At 60.4% G+C, this 18280-nt stretch overlaps 2 protein-coding genes across 13 annotated transcripts; one reads left to right on the top strand and one right to left on the bottom strand.

Annotated features, from left to right (window-relative positions):
• Positions 1–1961: 1961 nt before the first annotated feature.
• Positions 1962–15201, top strand: CNOT3 (CCR4-NOT transcription complex subunit 3). Of its 12 annotated transcripts, none has more exons than XR_007407496.1 (18): positions 1962–2227; positions 5709–5786; positions 5900–5967; positions 6211–6285; positions 6408–6497; positions 6644–6772; positions 6874–6969; positions 7952–8186; positions 8270–8403; positions 8717–8773; positions 9954–10341; positions 10419–10542; positions 11019–11217; positions 12166–12265; positions 12368–12566; positions 12805–13020; positions 13538–13663; positions 14835–14970. XR_007407496.1 is itself a non-coding variant. In XM_049104443.1 (18 exons), exons 2-18 carry the CDS (start codon positions 5762–5764, stop codon positions 14931–14933), a joined length of 2244 nt encoding a protein of 747 aa, XP_048960400.1. In that variant the 5' UTR covers positions 1962–2227; positions 5709–5761; the 3' UTR covers positions 14934–15201. The 12 variants fall into 12 exon arrangements, 10 of the variants coding, with proteins under 10 accessions (XP_048960400.1, XP_048960251.1, XP_048960228.1 ...); XR_007407508.1 differs by lacking the exon at positions 14835–14970 and adding an exon at positions 14223–14417; XM_049104443.1 differs by having other exon boundaries at positions 12401–12566; positions 12805–12937; positions 14835–15201.
• LENG1 (leukocyte receptor cluster member 1) lies at positions 15150–18274 on the bottom strand. Its single transcript, XM_025424000.3, has 4 exons — positions 18026–18274; positions 16949–17128; positions 16061–16323; positions 15150–15442 (listed from the first exon to the last, which is right to left on the bottom strand). The coding sequence occupies exons 1-4, from the start codon at positions 18155–18157 to the stop codon at positions 15169–15171; spliced, it is 849 nt and encodes a 282-aa protein (XP_025279785.1). The 5' UTR covers positions 18158–18274; the 3' UTR covers positions 15150–15168.
• Between the last annotated feature and the right edge of the window lie 6 nt (positions 18275–18280).

Below are 18280 nucleotides of genomic sequence, written 5' to 3'. Positions count from 1 at the left end.
GTTGGAAAGTTAAAAACTTGGCTGATTGCTGATGAGTCTGCTGGAAGGGTGCTCTGCCCGCTACTCTTCACAACCTTCACCCACTTGTCCGGAGTCAAGAAAGGATCTGACTCCTCTGGTGCTGCAGTCCTGCGAAGTCTTAGAGATTCTCAAAGCTTAATATACTTCAGATTACCCAGGGTGGCTTGTTAAAACCAAGGTTGCAGAGTCCAGAGTTTCTGCTTCCATTGGTCTAGGGTGGGAACTCAAAAGTGTGGATTTCTAGTAAGTTCCCAGGTGATGTTTAGGCTGCTGATTGAGACCTCACTGGAGAACCACTGCCCTAGAAAATTTTCTGTACCGGATGAGCTACATGTTGGAATCATCTCAATAGACTTAAAAATTACTGTCTGGTTCCTGTCTCCAGAAATTCCAGATTTCACTGGTCTAGGGTAAAGCCTGAGTATCTGGATTTTTTTTTTTTTTCCAAGCCACCCAGGGTATTGTAGCCACGTGCAACCAAATTTGAGAACCACTGCTCTGTATCCTTGCTACTCAAAGTGCCAACTGTGGAGCATCAGCATCACCTGGCAACTCCTGAATCAGAATATGCATTTTAACAAATCTCCAGTTGGTTCCCAGATGTCTGAGAGAGGCATTGCTCCATCCAGGGACCACACGTTGAAGAGTGTTGTGGCTCTAGATCAATGGCCATCCAACTCCAGTGAGCATGGGGATCACCCAGGGAAGTGTGTAAAAGTGCAGACGTCTAGGCTTCGCTATCTCCATCGGTGTAGACCTGGGAACACTGCGTTTTCACAAACCCTTCCCCTACTTTGCCAGGCGATTCCGATGCAGCCCTCACTTGCACCCTCCTTGGATTTGTCCTTCCCCACCTTCCCATCTAGACCGTCTGACCCTGGGCAAATGCCTCAGGGTTCGTGAAAGCACCAGTGCCTCCCGAGTCGTCGACCACAAGTCTTCCCTCGCATGCATGCACATGCATTCATTCATTCCTTCCCTGAGCCAACAGTTACTGTGTTCCTGCGGATGCCAGCTCCAGGAGGGCAGCCGGGGCGCGGGAGGGCACAGGGCGATCTCCTGCGTATCCTCTGCATTGTCCTCACGACGCGGAGGAAGCGGACGTGCAGAGGCAGCTCCTGTTCCCCCGCCGCGGAGCGCGGAGCTGCCGGTGACCACTGCCTCCCTCCTCCGATCTACAACCCTGAGTCCGAAACATGAGAATCCCAAACAGGCAGCGAGAGGAGCACTACGCGCCCGGGAGCCAAGCCCGCCTGCTACGCCCCGTTTCACACGCCGCGAAGGCCGGTGCCGCCCCCTCGCTGCGCCCCTGGACTGGCCGCGGTGAGCGACAGCTGTCCTGGCCAACGAGCGGAGAGGGGCGGGCCCGCCGGCCCAGCTCCGCCCCGTGGCCCAGCGCAGCTTTAATTGGCAGGCGACTTCGGCACCTGTCCTCCTCCCATTAGGTGTAAGGCCTTTCACGCCCACGCTCCACGCCTGCCTCCGCTTTCCCCACCCACTTCCGGAGCCAACCAATGGCCTCGGGGCAGAAGATCCCCTCACAACCAATTACAAACGGCCCTAAACTCGACGCCCGACTTCCCGCCCCTGATCAGCCTGGCTCCTCCCCGCGGCCAATTGGTTTAGGAGAGGGGGGCGGGTGTATCCAATCAGCACGACAGTGGCGTCTTGATGGACGCGCGGGCCCTCGCGCTGGCGTGTTGTGCCCTGAGGCGGGGAGGAGGAGGAGCGGGGAGGAAAACCTGAGCCAATCCTAGTAGCCTGCGCGGGAGGCCAATCGAACGCCGCGCCTTGGAGGGATTGCCCAATCGGCGAGAGGGGGCCGGCTGCGTCCTGGCCAAAGACCAATAGGGTGCGACCGAAGGGCAAGAGCGACGTGCCGCCGGAGCAATCACAGGCCTGTGCACGGGGCTCGGGGGCGGGTCGGCGCCAGAGACGAGAAGAGAGGAGGGGAGGCCTCCTCCGCCGCCGCCATCTTGGACCGGGCCCGGTCAGCTTCCGCGGAGCCATCGGCAGACGCCGCGGCCTCCCCTGAGCCCCGACCCCGTCGTCAGAACAACCCCGGGCCCACTTCCCCCCCACCCCACTTCCGCTTCGCGCCGCTATCGCGATAGCGCCCGGGCCCGGGGCGCGAGAAAAAGGCGGCGGGTGCTCGCCTCCCCCGCCTGTCGCGATACGCTCCTCAGCGGCGGCGCCAGCTCCTGTGGTGAGAGCGTCAGGCTCGACTGGGCCGGACCCCTTCCCCTCCTCCCCCGGCGCCACCACCGCCTGTCGCGACATGGCCGCCCCCGCACCCCCGGCCCCCGCGGGCGGACCTCCGGCTCCCGGCAGGGGCGGCCCCGGCGCCCGCCGCCCTGCCCCCGCCCCCCGTGCCCCCCTCGTCCGCGCCCCGCGGCGGCGCCGGAGGTCCCCCGCGGGGGTCCGGTGGTGCGGGCGCGCGGGGCCGCCCCTTTCCGCGTCGGGGGCGGCGGCTCGGGGAGGGGGTCTCCACCCCGGGGCCAGGTCCCCCTGCACCGCCCGCCGCCGGCCCCCGGCAGCCTCCGCCAAAGTTTGCCCCGCAGCGGAAAGTCGGGGGCCCGGGCCTTGCGCCTTCGGGGCGGCCGGGGCAGCCCCTGCGCTGCCCCTCGGGCCGGGTGATGTCACTCCCACTCCCTCGGCTTCGCGGGTCTGGGGCGCCCGCCACGGACCTGGGTGTGCCGATAGCGTGCCCCCTTTCCATCAGCCCTTGGTGGAGTGCACCCCCCCGTGGCCCGGCCCGCCCCCCGGCGTCTGTGCTGGTCCCTACTGGTGTCCGCAGTGTTGGGTCCCGGGCACACGGCACCCCACTCCCAGGTACCGGGGACCCCTGGGAGCCTGAGGCCTCCTAGGGCTGAGGCTCCCCTACCAATGAGACATGTGCACTTTGCTGGGGGGTGTGCTTTCTCCTCCAGGGCAAGGAAACTTTCTCGGTGTTGCTTCCCCCAGGCAGCGGGTTCCTGCCCCGGTGGGCCCTGGCCCGTGTTAGGTGTAGGTGCACAGGGCAGCGCTTCTGCCCCTTCCTGCATGCTCTCAGGTGTGGCTCTAAGGCTTCCACCCTCTCAGCGGCTGGGAGACCCTCGCCGTTGTCAGTCTGCGAAGCACGGAGTTTCCTCTGCTGTAGTCTTTTCCCCGGGTGGGGTTCCCAGGCCCCCATCCTTGGTGTCAGCCTCCCTGTGTGTGTGTGGGGGGGGGGGGGTGACTACCTGCACCCTAGGCTCTACATGTCCCTCCTCCAGGGTCTCAGGAGCATTGTGTGGCTCCGTCAGCAGCCTCCTGGGCTAAGGATTGCTCTCCAGCGTCACTTCCCAGTGTGCCAAAGCTCCTGGTCCACTGTGACAGCCCCCGGGGTTAGGGACTAGGCTTTCTGCCCTCCTCCCCGGGTCCCCGGCAAGGCCTCTCTGTGACTGTGCCCTTTCCCCGGAGCTGAGGTTTTGGGGGCTGTCCATGATTGTCATTTTGGTCCTGCATTGAAATGGCTGTTGCCTCCCATGGGTCTGGCGCACTACTTACCCCAACCCCAGAATGGGCTCCTGGGGAGGGATGAGACTTGGTGAAGCCTCTTGGGCCAGGGCTTCTTGTTTCCTCAGTTATGTTTGAGACACTTTGCTATGAGCGTGGGAGCTCTTTGGTGCCTGAGATCCCCTGTCTCGGTGGGCCTACTGTGGTTACCTTTTCCTTGAGGATCCCCCAGGAGCCATGGGGGTTCCCAGCTCTATTAGAATGGGGCTTTTCCGTTGTGGCACCTCCACTTCAAGGCCCAGGCTCCAGTTCTCTTTATCTCTGGTCCCTTGTTTCAGGGTGGGGGAGGGAGAGCATCTTTCTTCAAAGGCAGGGGCTGTTGCTCCCACAGCAAAGGCTCCTGTCCACTGTAGCACCCAGCCCAGAAGGTGCAAGTACCCAGAAGGTGCAAGTACCCTGGGCCCTGGTGCCTCCCACAGATCCAGGGTTGTCTTCCCTGGGCCCAAGATGTCCTCTCCTGGGTGAGGTCTCTTGTTCCCCTGGCACCATGCTTCTCACTCCTTCAGGACTTGCCACAGTCTGCTCCCCTCTTGGGGTATCACCTCCCCCCTGAGCTGTGGCATGCATCCTCTCCCTCCGGGCTGCCCCTGGGCAGTAAGAGGCATTCCTGTGTTGGGGTCCTGGCCCTCTCCCAAGCTCCCAGGCCAAAGGCTCTTCCATTTCAGTTTGGTCCTCTCTGTGCAACTGTCTGCTAGGTGCTTCTCTGGCTGCCTCCTTTTTGGAGGGATCTTGTGTGGGGATCTGGCCCCACTGTGGTGTGTCGGCTGGCCTGGGGCCGAGGGTGGAGCCATCATCTGGGTTGGCTCTTATGGAGATGTATGCTCCCTCAAGTCTGAGCTGTGACATCCCTCTCCCCCGCTCTTCAGTGTCCAGAATGGGCTCTCGCGGAGGATGCTGGTGCAGACAGCCTTGGGGCCTTGGTCCTTCTCCAGCATACTCTCATGCCCTGTGCTTTCATACGTGTTCTCATACGCTAGCCGTTAGCTGTGTGTAATTGAAATAAAAATGCAAAGTTCTAGTTTTTCATAGTGGTATTTAGAGACATAGGTAGCATTTATAGGGAGCATTTCTGTCATCGTAGAAAGTGTTGTTGGATAGGGCTGTTGGTGAGGCAGTCCGTCCTGGCTGTGGGTAAGGCCGCTCTTGGGCTTCCTGCCCTGGGCTCCCTGCCCTGGGCCTGTCTCAGCCACACTTCAGGAGAGACCCCCTCTCTGGGGAGTGACCTCTGGCATAACACTCCTGCAAGGCTCGTGGATCCTCCCTGATCCTGGTGTCGACCCTAAGTTGTGGCTTCCTTGGGCCAGAGCTCCTGGTGGCTCCCCTTTGACCTCAGCGTCCTTTGGGTTGCATAGACTGTTAGGGTGAAGATGCCCCTCTCTCCTGGTCCTGGCTGTGTTACCTGTGTTACCACCACATCTGATACGTTAACTCCTTCGAGTGCACAGATGGCTCTCTCATAGCTGTGGTCCCCTTCCACCTTCCTGGCCCTCCGGGGGTGATGCTTTCTACTCCCATGTGTCTAAATCTTGGTATCGGTGTCTTTGGGTTGGGCCGTCTCTTGTGTTTTAAGGATTCTGTTCTGGAATGAACTTGGTGGTGTAAGGCCCTCTTCTGTTTGGGACCCAGTCCTGTCACGACGGGTGTGTTTAGCTGTTCCTGATTCCAGGTATTTCCCATCTCCCGCTGCTCCCCCTCCTTCCCCTGCAGTTCTCACAGCATCTGAACTTTCTCCCTGAAAACTGTCTCTGACCTGTCTGAGGGCTAACCTCCCCGAGTTAGGAGTCTAGACACCTGTGTGCCCTGCCCCTCTGTGGGCCTTCATCCCCAGCACTCAGCCATGGGCTGCTTGACTTCTTGCTCTAAAATGTCTGTCATCTGGTGAGAAAGTATCCCGTGCTCTGGGTACTTCCCACTTCCTGGGTCGGAGGTACACGAAAAGTACATTTGTTTCCTTGTTTCAGCAAACTTCCAGAGTGTTCAGACCCCTGCAGTGGGCTGTCAGGGCAGCATAAGTAGAACTTGGCCTCATCTCTCATCAGAGAGTGAACGCATCTTCGCTTTACCATCCCATGTATTCCTGTTCCCAGCCTCGTCATGTTTGTGTTTGGAACAGACAGGGAATAAACATGTCCCCCTTCCTTGTCTCTCAGCAGCGTCCGTCTCTAAGAGAGTATGAAGAGAGTGCGTCTGTAGGGCAGGGAAGATGGCGGACAAGCGCAAACTCCAAGGTACTGGTCTCCCTGCCCACTGCCTGTGTGGCCTCGTGCCCACTATCCTCAGAACTCCCCACTGGGTGCCTGCTGCCTGGGCAAGGTGCTAATAGCCTCTCCTCCCTGGCCAGGTGAGATTGATCGCTGCCTCAAGAAGGTGTCCGAGGGCGTGGAACAGTTTGAGGATATTTGGCAGAAGGTACAGAGCCTGGGGCCTTAACAGTCTGGGTCTTAGAGGAGAAGAGCATGGGAAAAGGCTCAGGGTCTCTGGGTGTAGGCCAGGGAGAGGGGCTGTGGGTCTGGTGCTGAGGATGGAAGGAGCAGCTCTGAGACAGATGGGAGTGGGGGCATCCATACTCCTCAGAGGCTGGAGCTTCACCACTAGAATGGGCACTAGGATGGCAAGCCCCACACTGACACCTGGGCTCCCTTCATCCCGCAGCTCCACAATGCAGCCAACGCGAACCAGAAAGAAAAGTATGAAGCTGATCTAAAGAAGGAGATTAAGAAGCTTCAAGTGAGGGGCCTAGGGGCCCGGCTTCCTGCATCCTGAGGGCAGAGGGAACAGGGAGGAGGGGGCTGGCAGCCTTGGTGCCCAGGTCCTGAGGCAATGTGACTCTTGCTTTTCCCCATCTGCAGCGGCTGAGGGACCAGATCAAGACATGGGTAGCATCCAACGAGATCAAGGACAAGAGGCAGCTCATAGACAACCGCAAACTCATTGAGACGGTAGGAGCTCAGAGCCTGGTACCTGAGAGGTGGGAGGTGGCCGGACTCCCTGGGCCCAAGAAGTCTCTGGAAGAGGATGGTTTCTCCAGCAAGGTTAAGGGGAGAGGTGATGGGCTGGGATCTCCTGCCAACTGCGCTCTCCACAGCAAATGGAACGGTTCAAAGTTGTGGAGCGAGAGACCAAGACTAAAGCCTACAGCAAGGAGGGCCTGGGCCTGGCGCAGAAGGTGGACCCTGCCCAGAAGGAGAAGGAGGAGGTCGGCCAGTGGCTCACAGTGAGTCAGGAAAGAGAGGAGGAGGTGACCTTTGGGGCCCTAACCTCCAGGCATCCACGGAGACCTGCTGACCAGCTGCCTTTCCACTCCCTCTCCCCCAGAACACCATTGACACCCTGAACATGCAGGTGGACCAGTTTGAGAGTGAAGTGGAGTCACTGTCTGTGCAGACGCGCAAGAAGAAAGGTGACAAGGATGTGAGTAGGGGGGACACTGCACCCAGGGGACAGAGATGAGCTGGCGAGTGGGAGGCATGTGGCCCGTTGGGGGTAGCACCTGTCTGTGAGCCAGTGTCAGGGCTCCAGCCTTGGTCAGCAGTGGCACCATGGAAAGGGGGAGTGGTTTGGGGGAACATGCTGGGTTCTGCTGGGGTTGCAGACTAGGTGAGAGCAGATAGCCATACAGGGTGGAGAAGTCTGAGAGCTGAAGCCTCCTGGCTCCGAGAAGGCTCAGGTCCTGAGGCAGTAAGGAGAGGCAAGCCTCATTTGGGCTGAGAAGAGCCATCTAGGGCAGAGCCAGCTCTAGGTTCCCAGATTCCAGAACTCCAGGGCTGAAGGGTGTGGATTCAGGGGGATGCAAACGACATGTACTTGATGGCAGAGGCAGCGGAGAGCTGGGTCCAGGGGCAGGGGGCATGGGAGAGGTGCCCAATCTGGGTGTCAGACTCCGAGGAGTTTGGGAAGCTGGAGCCACAACAGGTCCTTGTGGAAAGGATGGGGATATTTAGAACTGAAGGAGGGGCAGGTGGCTGGAGAGCCCGAGCCAAGCTACTGAATCTGGACCCCTAGGGGTGGGGATTGTGAGGACAAAGATGACGGTGGTCATAAACAGCAAGCTTGCTGCAAACAGGCATCATCATTTGCCGTTAGAGCAAGATGGGGCGGGGTGGGGTAGGCTGCAGTTGTGAGATCTGGGCTGTCGGGAGCTGCAGGGAGGGCCACAGTGTAGGAGGCATGGGGCTTTCTGGTCTGTTGGGAGGTTTCCAGGGATGTCTGGGTGGGAGCTGAGGGTCCTTGAGGGGTCGGGGCGGGCAGACTCCACACTGCCCGTGCCAGGAGGGGCTGGAGTGGAGCCTCCTGCATCTCTGCAGGGGTCGGGGACTGAGGACGGGTTCTGCGGGGGCAGGAGGGGCCTGGGCAGGTGCCCTGCAGCCCCTGAGCCTGGCCCTGGGCTCGCCAGCAGAAGCAGGACCGGATTGAGGGCCTGAAGCGGCACATCGAGAAGCACCGCTACCACGTGCGCATGCTGGAGACCATCCTGCGCATGCTGGACAACGACTCTATCCTTGTTGATGCCATTCGCAAGATCAAGGATGACGTTGAGTACTATGTCGACTCGTCCCAGGACCCTGACTTCGAGGAGAACGAGTTCCTCTATGACGATCTGGACCTCGAGGACATTCGTGAGGCCCGGGGTTGGCCTACGGGCATGGGGCAGTGAGGGCCAGGTGGGACGGTGCCCGAGCCTGTTCAGCATGCCCCTCCCTGCTCCCAACAGCACAGGCGCTGGTCGCCACCTCCCCCCCCAGCCACAGTCATATGGAGGATGAGATCTTCAACCAGTCCAGCAGCACACCCACCTCGACCACCTCCAGCTCTCCCATCCCGCCCAGCCCGGCCAACTGCACCACAGTGAGGAGGCAGCCCAGGGGAGGGGAACCAAGGAAGTGGGGTCTTGGTGTCACGGGTTGGAGCATGCGGCAGAGGCCAGGCAGTGGGGGGTGGCTCAGGCAGGGATCCAGGACTGGATTCCCTGAGGAGAGCAGGCTGCCAGGCCTGTGAGACGCTGGCAGGGGGTGCTGGCTCCCAGGAGACAAGGACCCTGGGTCCCCCGATGAGGTTAAGGGCATAGGTCCCGCAGCAGCCCTGGGAGCTTCAGAGATTGGAGTCTCTGTTGGGGCCCTAGGGGTCACACAGGTTTCCGACTGCTCCTCTCTCACTTCAGGAAAACTCTGAAGATGACAAGAAGAGAGGACGCTCAACAGATAGCGAAGTCAGCCAGGTAGGTGTGACGGGCACATCAGTCTGCCATTGGCTCCCAGGGCTCACAAAGGCCTGAGTGCACCCCGAGGAAGGCCAGTAGCCTTACTTAGGGCAGGTGTGGAGGGCCAGGCAAGCAGGTGGCTGGTGCTGTGGTTGAGTGTGTGGCATGGAGTAGTGGCCTGGCCTGGGTGGTCAGGAGACATTGCTCCAGAGAGACCCCTGCCCGTGACGTGGGGGGAAGACTATGGTTTACCAGGTGGGGAGAAGGGGGCGGGCAGACAGGTGGGTGGTGTCCAAAGATGACCCACCTGGCTCAGGCCGAGGGTCCCCCCCCCCACCCCGCCCCTTGTGGAGTGGCTGTGGAATGGCCCCACCAGCTGGAGAAACGACCAGTCAGAAGTCACACGGGTTTCTTTGGGCCTCTTTGGGCCTTGTCCTGGGTCTTGGCTGTGCTAGTGATGGACATCATGGACTTCCGAGAGGGGAGGCACTTCTCAGGCCGTCTGTGTTCCCCCAGTGAACCCTGTGGATCTGGGACGGGAGCTGGTCCTCGAACCAGGGTCCTAGTTAGGGAGGAGCCTGGTGGGAGGGCACCGGTAGGGCTGCTGTAGGCCCTGGGGGGGGGGCCAGGAACCAGTTGGTCTCATAATCCCTTGACATGTGGCATGTGTGAGGTGTGGGGAGCAGTTAGCTGCCACTGTGCCCTGGGCGTGTCACTCTGCTCTCTAGGTAGTGGTCATCAGCAGCCCTTCAAGTAGCTTTTGTGACCCTTGAAGTGACATTCAGGACTGCTGTCCAATTTAGATTTTTTTTCTTCTCTTGGACTCAGCTGGTTGGACTAATTACATACTGAGGACATTTAGTTACCTCCCTGCCCTCAGATGGGTGTCTGTGACCGACACCCTGGTTGTGTGTCAAACCCCCACCGGATGTTGTGGGGAGGCGTCCATGTAGGACATGGGGAGCTGGGGTGGGGGCTGGGATGCATGTGAGTGTCTTAGGTGTGAAGGTGGTTATTGAAGCCTTGAGGCTGAGGTCAGCAGGGGGAGGAAGCTCAGGCAGCCAGGCCCAGTGAGGACGGCAGCCCAGCTTGGAGGAGGGGTGCCGGGGCGGCGGGGGGGAGGGCGGGCAGCATGTGCCGGAGGCTCAGCAGACCTGCTGGTCAATTGGATCCTGATCCTCTTCTCTCCCACCTGCAGTCTCCAGCCAAAAATGGCTCTAAGCCTGTCCACAGCAACCAGCATCCTCAGTCTCCGGCCGTGCCGCCCAGCTACCCACCTGGCCCCCCACCTGCCACCTCTGCCCTTAGCACCACTCCTGGCAACAATGGGGCCTCCACCCCAGCAGCGCCCACAAGTGCCCTGGGCCCCAAGGCCAGCCCAGCTCCCAGCCACAGTTCCGGCACCCCTGCCCCCTACGCCCAGGCCGTGGCCCCACCAGCCCCCAGCGGGTCCAGCACCACCCAGCCCCGGCCTCCCAGTGTCCAGCCCGGTGGGGGAGGGGGAAGTGGTGGAGGCGGCAGTGGCGGCAGTGGCAGTAGTAACAGCAGTGGAGGTGGAGGTGCTGGCAAACAGAACGGCGCCACCAGTAAGTGGGAGGACTGCAGGGGGTTGGGGGGGTCTGGGATTGGCTGGCCTCTTTTCATTCTCTCTTCCCACCCCCAGGTTATAGCTCAGTGGTGGCCGACAGCCCGGCAGAGGTGGCTCTCAGCAGCAGTGGGGGCAGTGGTGCCAGCAGCCAGGCTCTGGGCCCCCCATCAGGTCCCCACAACCCACCTCCCAGCACCTCGTGAGTGTCTGGCCTTCAGCCCCTGTCCTTGCCAGGACTTCTCCCACTGGGTTGGGTGTCGTGTCCAACTTCTTTCCAGCCAGAACATCGTATACGCCAGTCCCCTAGCTTTGCCCTTTTGACTGTTTTAAAACGTTCCTTGGTTGATTGGGAGTGCTCACAGAGTTCCATATGTCCCCTTTCTGGTGACCTGCCTCAGGCTCACCTGACTCCCCTCAGAGAGCTGCCGCTCCATACCTCAGGTCAGACCTTTCTCAGAAGATGGCCCCAAGAAAGGGAGGAGTGAAGAGCTGCTCCCTGGGTCTGCCTCCTTACCAGGCTCTGGGTGGGCTGCCCCAAGGGATGGACGCACTTGCCCTGTGTCCATGCACCTAAGTGGAACATCCACCTCCCACATGCTCCCCACCCCATGTGCCGTCGCCGCGGCCTGACTCGTCCCTGGAGCACCGAGCCCTCTCTCCTTCTCTGCTGCCCAGGAAGGAACCCAGTGCAGCAGCCCCTGCAGGGGCTGGGGGTGTGGCCCCAGGCTCAGGGAACAATACAGGAGGACCCAGCCTCCTGGTGCCGCTTCCCGTGAACCCTCCCAGCTCCCCAACACCTAGCTTCAGTGAGGCCAAGGCAGCTGGCGCCCTGCTCAACGGACCTCCACAGTTCAGCACCGCCCCAGAGATCAAGGTGGGCCCCAGCTGCTGTGTCCTTGTCCTGCCGTCCTCCTGTACATTTGCTGTCCCCCAACCTGCAGGTCTGCCACCCTCAACTCCTCTGGGGGGCTCTGGTGTGCTCTCCACACTGCCTGTGCTCTCTCCTGGTCTCTGAGCTCCTCCACCATCCTGCCCTCTGGGACACTTTCCTGTGCTCCTGTTGGGACCTGCCCTCTTGCACTCTGGGTTCCCATCATCTCTGTCCCCATTTCTGCTTACTCCTTCAGACACCCATCATCCAGCTCACCACCATCCTTTTCCCTTCCGAGGGACCGCCTAAATTGAGAAAACACTGATGCCCACTCTGGGATGCATTTCATGCTGGGTGAATACACCCAGGTCCCGCCTTCTGTACGGGAAGCTGCGTGTGACTGCACGGGGCAGGGCAGCACGTGCTGTGGAGCCATAGAAATGTCTTATACTGAACCTGGGGAGGTGGCCCAGCAAGGTCTCTAAGGAGAGACCTCTGAGCCGGGAGTGATGGGGGTCCTGGGGTCCGGTGAGGTCCCCATAGCAGGACAGGCTAAGGGAAGGAGTGGTTCTCTTGTGCCAGAATTCTGGGATGGCTGCCATGGGAGCTGGGGTACGTGCAGATCCTTGCCCCACAGCAGCCTCCCATGGCATGGCCGCCAGCAGAGTGGGTGCTAGTGTGGGTATGAGAATTGTGTGCTACCACATGTTCTGAGCGGTGGTGGTGCCGCATCCATGCACCACAGTTTGGTCTGCCATGTGCAGCACGCGGTCATGGTCCGGCTCGGGAGGGGCCCTGCTCACCGGGCATTCCTCTGATGCTGCCTATGCCCCAACATCCGGATTTTCTCCCCACTGCCAGCTGCCTTGGTGAAGAACTGGTAGCCTTGGCTGAGCCAAGCGTCCGCCAGAGGGGGAAGCAGCATGGGTAGCAGCTGTCTTCTCCCCACAGGCCCCGGAACCTCTGAGCTCTCTCAAGTCCATGGCAGAGCGGGCAGCCATCAGCTCCGGCATCGAGGATCCTGTGCCAACGCTGCACCTAACCGAGCGAGGTGAGGGTCTGGGTGAGGCGGGGGCGGCCAGGCAGGTGTAACGGCACACTCCAGCCTCACCGGAGGGCCTGGCCCTGCCACACCCCCCACACCGCCCTGCAGACATCATCCTGAGCAGCACGTCCGCCCCACCAGCCTCAGCTCAGCCGCCCCTGCAGCTGTCAGAAGTGAACATCCCGCTCTCGCTGGGCGTGTGTCCCCTGGGGCCTGTGCCCCTCACCAAGGAGCAGCTCTACCAGCAGGCCATGGAAGAGGCCGCCTGGCACCATATGCCCCACCCCTCAGACTCCGAGCGGATCCGGTGAGGGACCAAGACCCCTGAGCGTGGGGAGGCAGCCCTGATGGGGGGGTATGGTTCCCCAGTCCTGAGACACTGTGTGAAGCTTGCTGCTGGTCCTCCATGCTGGGGTGATGGGTACCTGGAAGCTCCCTTGATCCGTGGGGTGGGCGGCTGTGGTCACATCAGGTCTAGATTTCTACCCCCACCTCGAGACCGTGGGAATCATCAGGCACTAGAATAAGCCTCCTCTCGTCCACAGGCAGTACCTCCCCCGGAACCCCTGCCCGACACCCCCCTACCACCACCAGATGCCACCCCCACACTCGGACACCGTGGAGTTCTACCAGCGCCTGTCGACTGAGACGCTCTTCTTCATCTTCTACTATCTGGAGGTACAGCAGGGCCCCCGGGGCAGCCTCGGGCCCCCCGGCTTCGCCGCCACCGCCGCCGTCCCCCCTCGGGCTGGAGGGGTGAGGTGGGTGCCCCACTGCGGCCACAGGGACCGCACCCCCTCCCTGTCCCCAGTCCTGCCCTCCCCTCACCCCCCAGGCAAACCTGTCCCCATCCCCACTTCAGCTCAGGCTAGGTTTGTCCACTGTGGGGGCTTGGGAGCCCCCGCCCCTCCGGCCTCCTGTGGGTGTGCCCCGGTATCCGTCACAGTGCAGTCACGGCCTCTGGAGGCCACTAGAGAACTGTCCCCTCTGCATGACCCCAGGGAGTTAGAACCAGCCCCACTCTCATCCTGCCCTGGGAAGCTTCCTGAACTGCCTGCTCTCAACACGCAGTAGTTTCTTTTCCTTCTCAAAGCTTCTCTGAAAGCTATTTCTTCCTGACCAGCAGTGGTATGTTCTGTGTCCCCACCCATCTCCACCTGGACTGTCCAGCCCACCCTCGGTCTACGGCGGGGCCCGGGTCAGCCCTGATGCCCTGTGCCCCTTGCCCCCACCAGTTTGGGGGCCCCCTGATCCTTGGCTCCTCCCTTCCTCCCCCAGGGCACAAAGGCGCAGTATCTGGCAGCCAAGGCCCTAAAGAAGCAGTCGTGGCGGTTCCACACCAAGTACATGATGTGGTTCCAGAGGCACGAGGAGCCCAAGACCATCACAGATGAGTTTGAGCAGGTGAGGGCCCCTCGCTGTGCCCTGCCCACCCCCAGGCCCGTGGTCGTCGTCCTCTTCCTCCGGCCCCATTGCTGGTCCTCCCCTGGGGCATCACCATGGTGTCCCGTCCTCCGGGGAGGCACCTGGCCTATCGTCTCACACCCAGCAGATCAGGGGCTCCTCGGCAAACACAAACAGGGAAGCTGTATTCTTTAATGACCTTCCCACATGGTGAAAATCAGAACTTCCTACTTGTTGCACAACACTCTGTGGCCAGGCTGTGTTGGGTTTGAATTCAGCTCCAGCTGGGTGACCTTGGGCAAGTCGCTTGGACCTGCCTCCATGCCCTTATGTATAAACACGAGCTGACAAACCCCATGTGTGCAGTTGTTACAAGGATTAGATGAGTTAATGACATGTGAGTACTCTGTGGTGCCCGCTCTGTAGTACCATGGGGGTGTTGGCTTCTGATAACTTCTAATTGTTGTGTTCCACAATGGTTTTTTCTACCCAATATTTGCCTGATGCCAAGTTCTGAACAAGGCCTCTATCCTCAGAGAACTCGGTCCCCTCCCCTCAGTTCTTTTCAGGTTCTTTGCAGCATCTCAGATACTGATGCAGACCCGGCCCTTTCCCCGTGTCCTCTCTGACATTAAGCAGACTCCCCTCTCTATCCTGGCTTGGGCCAAAGTAATCCTCCAAGTCCACGGCAAGGCCTCCCTCCTTCAGAAACACCCACGCCACCACTGTCACCAATAAAACATCTATCCCAACAGCGTGCCTGGACTTAGACTCAGCCTATTCCATTCTCTAGGATGGGGTAACAGCCTCGGGGTTGTGTGAAGGTCAATGCTAGCAGCACACAGCTCGAGGGCTGAGCACCAGCTCCTGTGCTCAAGCGCCGCAGCCCTCGGGAGAAGTCAGATGCTGTGTAAATGTGCGGGGGACTGAGGCCCCATGCTGGCCTTGGTGCGCCTCTGCCTCCCCGGTTCCTTTAAAGGGGGCAGGAGAATCTTTTCCTGACCAAAAAGAGCCTGGTGAGGGTGGAAGGAGCTGGCACGTGCATGCAGGCCGCTGGGCCTGGTACCTGGCACGTCCCTGGCCCAGAGATCCGTTTCCTCTGTCTGTCGGTCCGGCCCAGATTCCTGGCCACCTGCTCGTCCACTCACTGACCACCTTCTCCCCTGGGCAGGGCACCTACATCTACTTTGACTACGAGAAGTGGGGCCAGCGGAAGAAGGAAGGCTTCACCTTTGAGTACCGCTACCTGGAGGACCGGGACCTCCAGTGACACCGGGCCCTCCCTCTACCCCCGCGCGCCCCCCCGCCCCCCCCCCCCGCATGCTGACCCCCCTGCCCAGGCTAGGGCCCGGCCCTGGAAGACTGGGGGAGGCCCCAGGCCTTGGGGCAGCCCTCACCCCCAGGAAGCAGCCCCACCCTGGGGGCCCGGGGGCGAGGGCTGCCCCCTCCTCCCCTCCCCAGTGAGGGACATTTTTTGGTAAACCTATTTTCATTTTGGAAAATATTTATGAATAAATAGTTTTATATGACGGCTGGCAGCTGCGGCCTCTCCTCTCCCCCCAGGAGTCAGTGAGCGCTGGGGTCTTGCTGGTGGGGCGCCGGGCCCACTGGGGATTGAACTGGGAGTTGTACCGCCTCCGCCGTTCATCTGTCTCCTCCTCAGGCTGCTCCTCCTGGGGGGTTGTGCTCCGGACTCGTGCCAGCAGGGCCTCTGCCCGAGCCCGTTCTGTTGCTTCCCGCCGAAGACGTTCAGCTCGAAGCTGGTCCAGGGATGGGGGTCTGGGGGGAGAACACTCAGGTCAGAAAGCTTGTAGCCCCTAGAGGTCCCACTTTCCCCCAAGAAGGAGCTGCCCCACCTGGAACCCCGTCCACCTCTACCTGCTCTGGTCTGAGAGGTTTGTGGGTAGGAAGCTGGCCTCATGCTGTGCAAGGACCCAGGACTGCCATCACTGCCCCTGATGCCCCTCCAAATCATGAGCTATGATGATGAGCACAGCCAGGACCTCAGTTTCTCCTTCTGTAGGAGCTAGGAGACCTGCTCAGGTTTGTCCTCCTTGGGACACAAACCTGCTCTGACTGACCCCGTGGTTCTCAAACTAGACCCCAGAAAGCTTTGTGTCAGTGGGTTTCATCTATTGCTATTTTGCATAGAAGCGAGAAAACCTTGAAACAAGGTTACGTCCCCAGTCACCACAGTGTCTCTTCACGCCCTGTCTCTTTAGAAGCCACTGGACAATCAAGGCTGAGTGAAGGGTCACAGGGGCTCAGGAAAACCAGCTTGCCTCTGCAGACCCCCTGCTAGGGCGTTGGGGCCCCAAAGCCACACGTGGCGAGCCGCCTCCCCAGGCCCCCAGCCCCTCACCCTGACAGCACCAATGCAGCTGCCCACTTCCTTACACTTCAGGCCGCTGCTTCTCAGGCTTCTCCTTCCCCTTCCTGCCATGGCCACCATTGTCCCCACTGTGCCGTCTCTTCCTCCTCAAGTGCTTCTGTATCTCCTGTAGAGGGTCCAGGCGGTTCTTGATCTTTTCATCTGGACCTGGGCTGAGCTGGGGGGCCCCTTGCCGTGGGGGTAGCTGATACCAAGGCGGCTGAGTCTGGGCTTCTGCTGCACTCTGGCCCAGGTAGGTCAGGATGCCCAGAGCTTTCTCCTGCCTCTCCTGAGGGGGACAGAAAGAGGGAACTGAGGATGTCAGCGATGTCTCCACTCAGGGAGCCCTACCTGTGACAACAGAATCCCCCAGGCTCCTGGACAGGTAGAAGCAGCATGAGTCAACTCAGCCATTTTTCCAAGGACAGGTGGGCCTCCTGCACTGGGCAGAGTGTCAATTCAATAACAAAAAACACAAGGGGGAAGGACAGGGTGCAGCTGCTTTAGGGTTCAGAGGCAGCATCTTTGGGGAGATACTTTAAAGATGAACCTGAAAGCCCGCCAGCAAGGCAAAGGAGTGAGGCGAGACAAAGGCAAGTTCAGAGTTTGGTGGGAACCCCTGAAAGTGGGTAAGTGACAGGACCCAGGTTCTGATTTAGATGAAAAAGCTTCCTAATACACCTCCACAGGGTCTTGACATCAGCCCAAGGGGTCTGTACCTGACAGTGCCGTGCACCCACTTCCAAGCCCCTGCAGGGAGGGTGCCAATAACCCACACTGGGAGTGCTGTGTTCCAGTACTGAGTTCTCTGTGTCAGCTCATTTCATCCCCACCCTACCTCTCTGTTCCCATCAGTCACCCCAGACTTTACCCCTGACTGACAGGGACGGGTGTGGGGGGGGCACGCAGCTTACTTTCTCCTGTCGCTTTTCTTCCTCATACTCTCTATTGCCTCTGGTCGCCCCTTTCCCTTCCTCCAGCAGCTCCCGAAATAGGTCCACAGGGCCAGAACTGGGGGCTCCCGCCTCTGCTGCTTGGAGCTCAGGTAGCGAGTGCTGGTGCCTGGCTTTCTTCCGTAGGAATTCTGTGCGGGCCTGGGGGAAAGAAAGTTACAGGCAGAGCATTCATTGCCTAGCCATGCCTCCAAGAACTGTGAGACCGGTGCCAAGCACAGAGAATCCCCGTGCTGGTGCTGAGGGCTCATCAGAGCATCACCCAGCCTGGGGGAGAGGATGGGAGAATGAGGTGACACCTGGGTTTGTACGCTGCCTTTGGTGAACCAGAAGGGTTTCCCAACCTCAGCTGGCACAATAAAAACAGCTAGGAAGGCAGCCCAAAATTTGCGAGCAGGCGACCAGAAATACAGTAAGGCTCCAGATCACTGTCCCTCGACCACGTGCAATCTGCTGACCAAAGTGAGCTTTAAAAGCCCAGACCACCTCCCGGCCAGCGGTGAGGGCCAGATTCGTTAACAAACTTCAAACTCCGTGCACACTAGAAGCTAGAAGTTACTCCGAGAACCCCCGGGGTTGGGGGCCGCGGGGAGAGGGCTGGCCCCACAGGGGGATGGGTACGTCCCACTTCTCTGCACAGCGGAGGGCAGTGCCCTCTGGGCACGAACAGAGCAGGTCCAGCGCTCTGCTCGGGGCGAGCATACAGCAGACGCTCCAGAGGGGTCGGGCAGGAACACTAAACGTGGGTCTGCGTTTCTTTGAACTGCACAGGATTCATTTTTTCAGCAGCCCCTACTCTAAGCCAGGCACACCCCGGCCTCACGCAAAACGAGTGGCGGAAACCAGGGCAAAGGGGAGGCCCAGGTGGGGAAGCCTCAGGTAGGGCCCGCGCAGGCGAGCCCCTGCGTTTCCAACCGCGCCCAGCTCCTCCAGCCTCACGGGAGGCACTGCGCGTGTGCGCCATCCCGCTTCCGGCCCCTCCCCCACGCGCCTGCGCGCTCGGCCCGGGAGTCGCGTCCGACCGCACTCGGGGCTTACCTCCTGCTGAGCGAGCAGCACCCTCCGCTCACGTTCTTTCTCCTCCTCTCGGGCCTGAGCCTCGTCACGCCGCACGCGGGCGACATTGTCCTTGTTCCGGACGTGCCAACTCTTCTTGGGCAAGATATTCATGGCGTCGTAGCCGTCCACCGACTGCAGGCCCACCTCTGAGCACTTTCTATTGGCGAGAGGATGCCGTTCCCTGTTGTTCCTGCCTCAGCTACGGATTGGCCCTGGGCTGGCTGCCACGCCCCT

This window comes from Canis lupus, chromosome 1 (assembly GCF_003254725.2).
Source record: "Canis lupus dingo isolate Sandy chromosome 1, ASM325472v2, whole genome shotgun sequence".
Classification (NCBI taxonomy): Eukaryota; Metazoa; Chordata; class Mammalia; order Carnivora; family Canidae; genus Canis; species Canis lupus.
Note: the sequence above shows the minus strand (reverse complement) of the source record. Positions and strands in the feature narration are given on the sequence as shown.

Coding starts and splice junctions, on each gene's coding strand:
- CNOT3 (XM_049104294.1), top strand. CDS start 5,762: ATGGCGGACAAGCGCAAACTCCAAG. Junction 8,774..9,953: donor CAGATAGCGAAGTCAGCCAG/GTAGGTGTGACG, acceptor TCCCACCTGCAG/TCTCCAGCCAAAAATGGCTC. Junction 11,218..12,165: donor GCACCGCCCCAGAGATCAAG/GTGGGCCCCAGC, acceptor TTCTCCCCACAG/GCCCCGGAACCTCTGAGCTC.
- LENG1 (XM_025424000.3), bottom strand. CDS start 18,157: ATGAATATCTTGCCCAAGAAGAGTTGGCACGTCCGGAACAAGGACAAT. Junction 17,129..18,025: donor TGCTGCTCGCTCAGCAGGAG/GTAAGCCCCGAG, acceptor TCTTTCCCCCAG/GCCCGCACAGAATTCCTACG. Junction 15,443..16,060: donor GAGAAGCAGCGGCCTGAAGT/GTAAGGAAGTGG, acceptor TTCTCCCCCCAG/ACCCCCATCCCTGGACCAGC.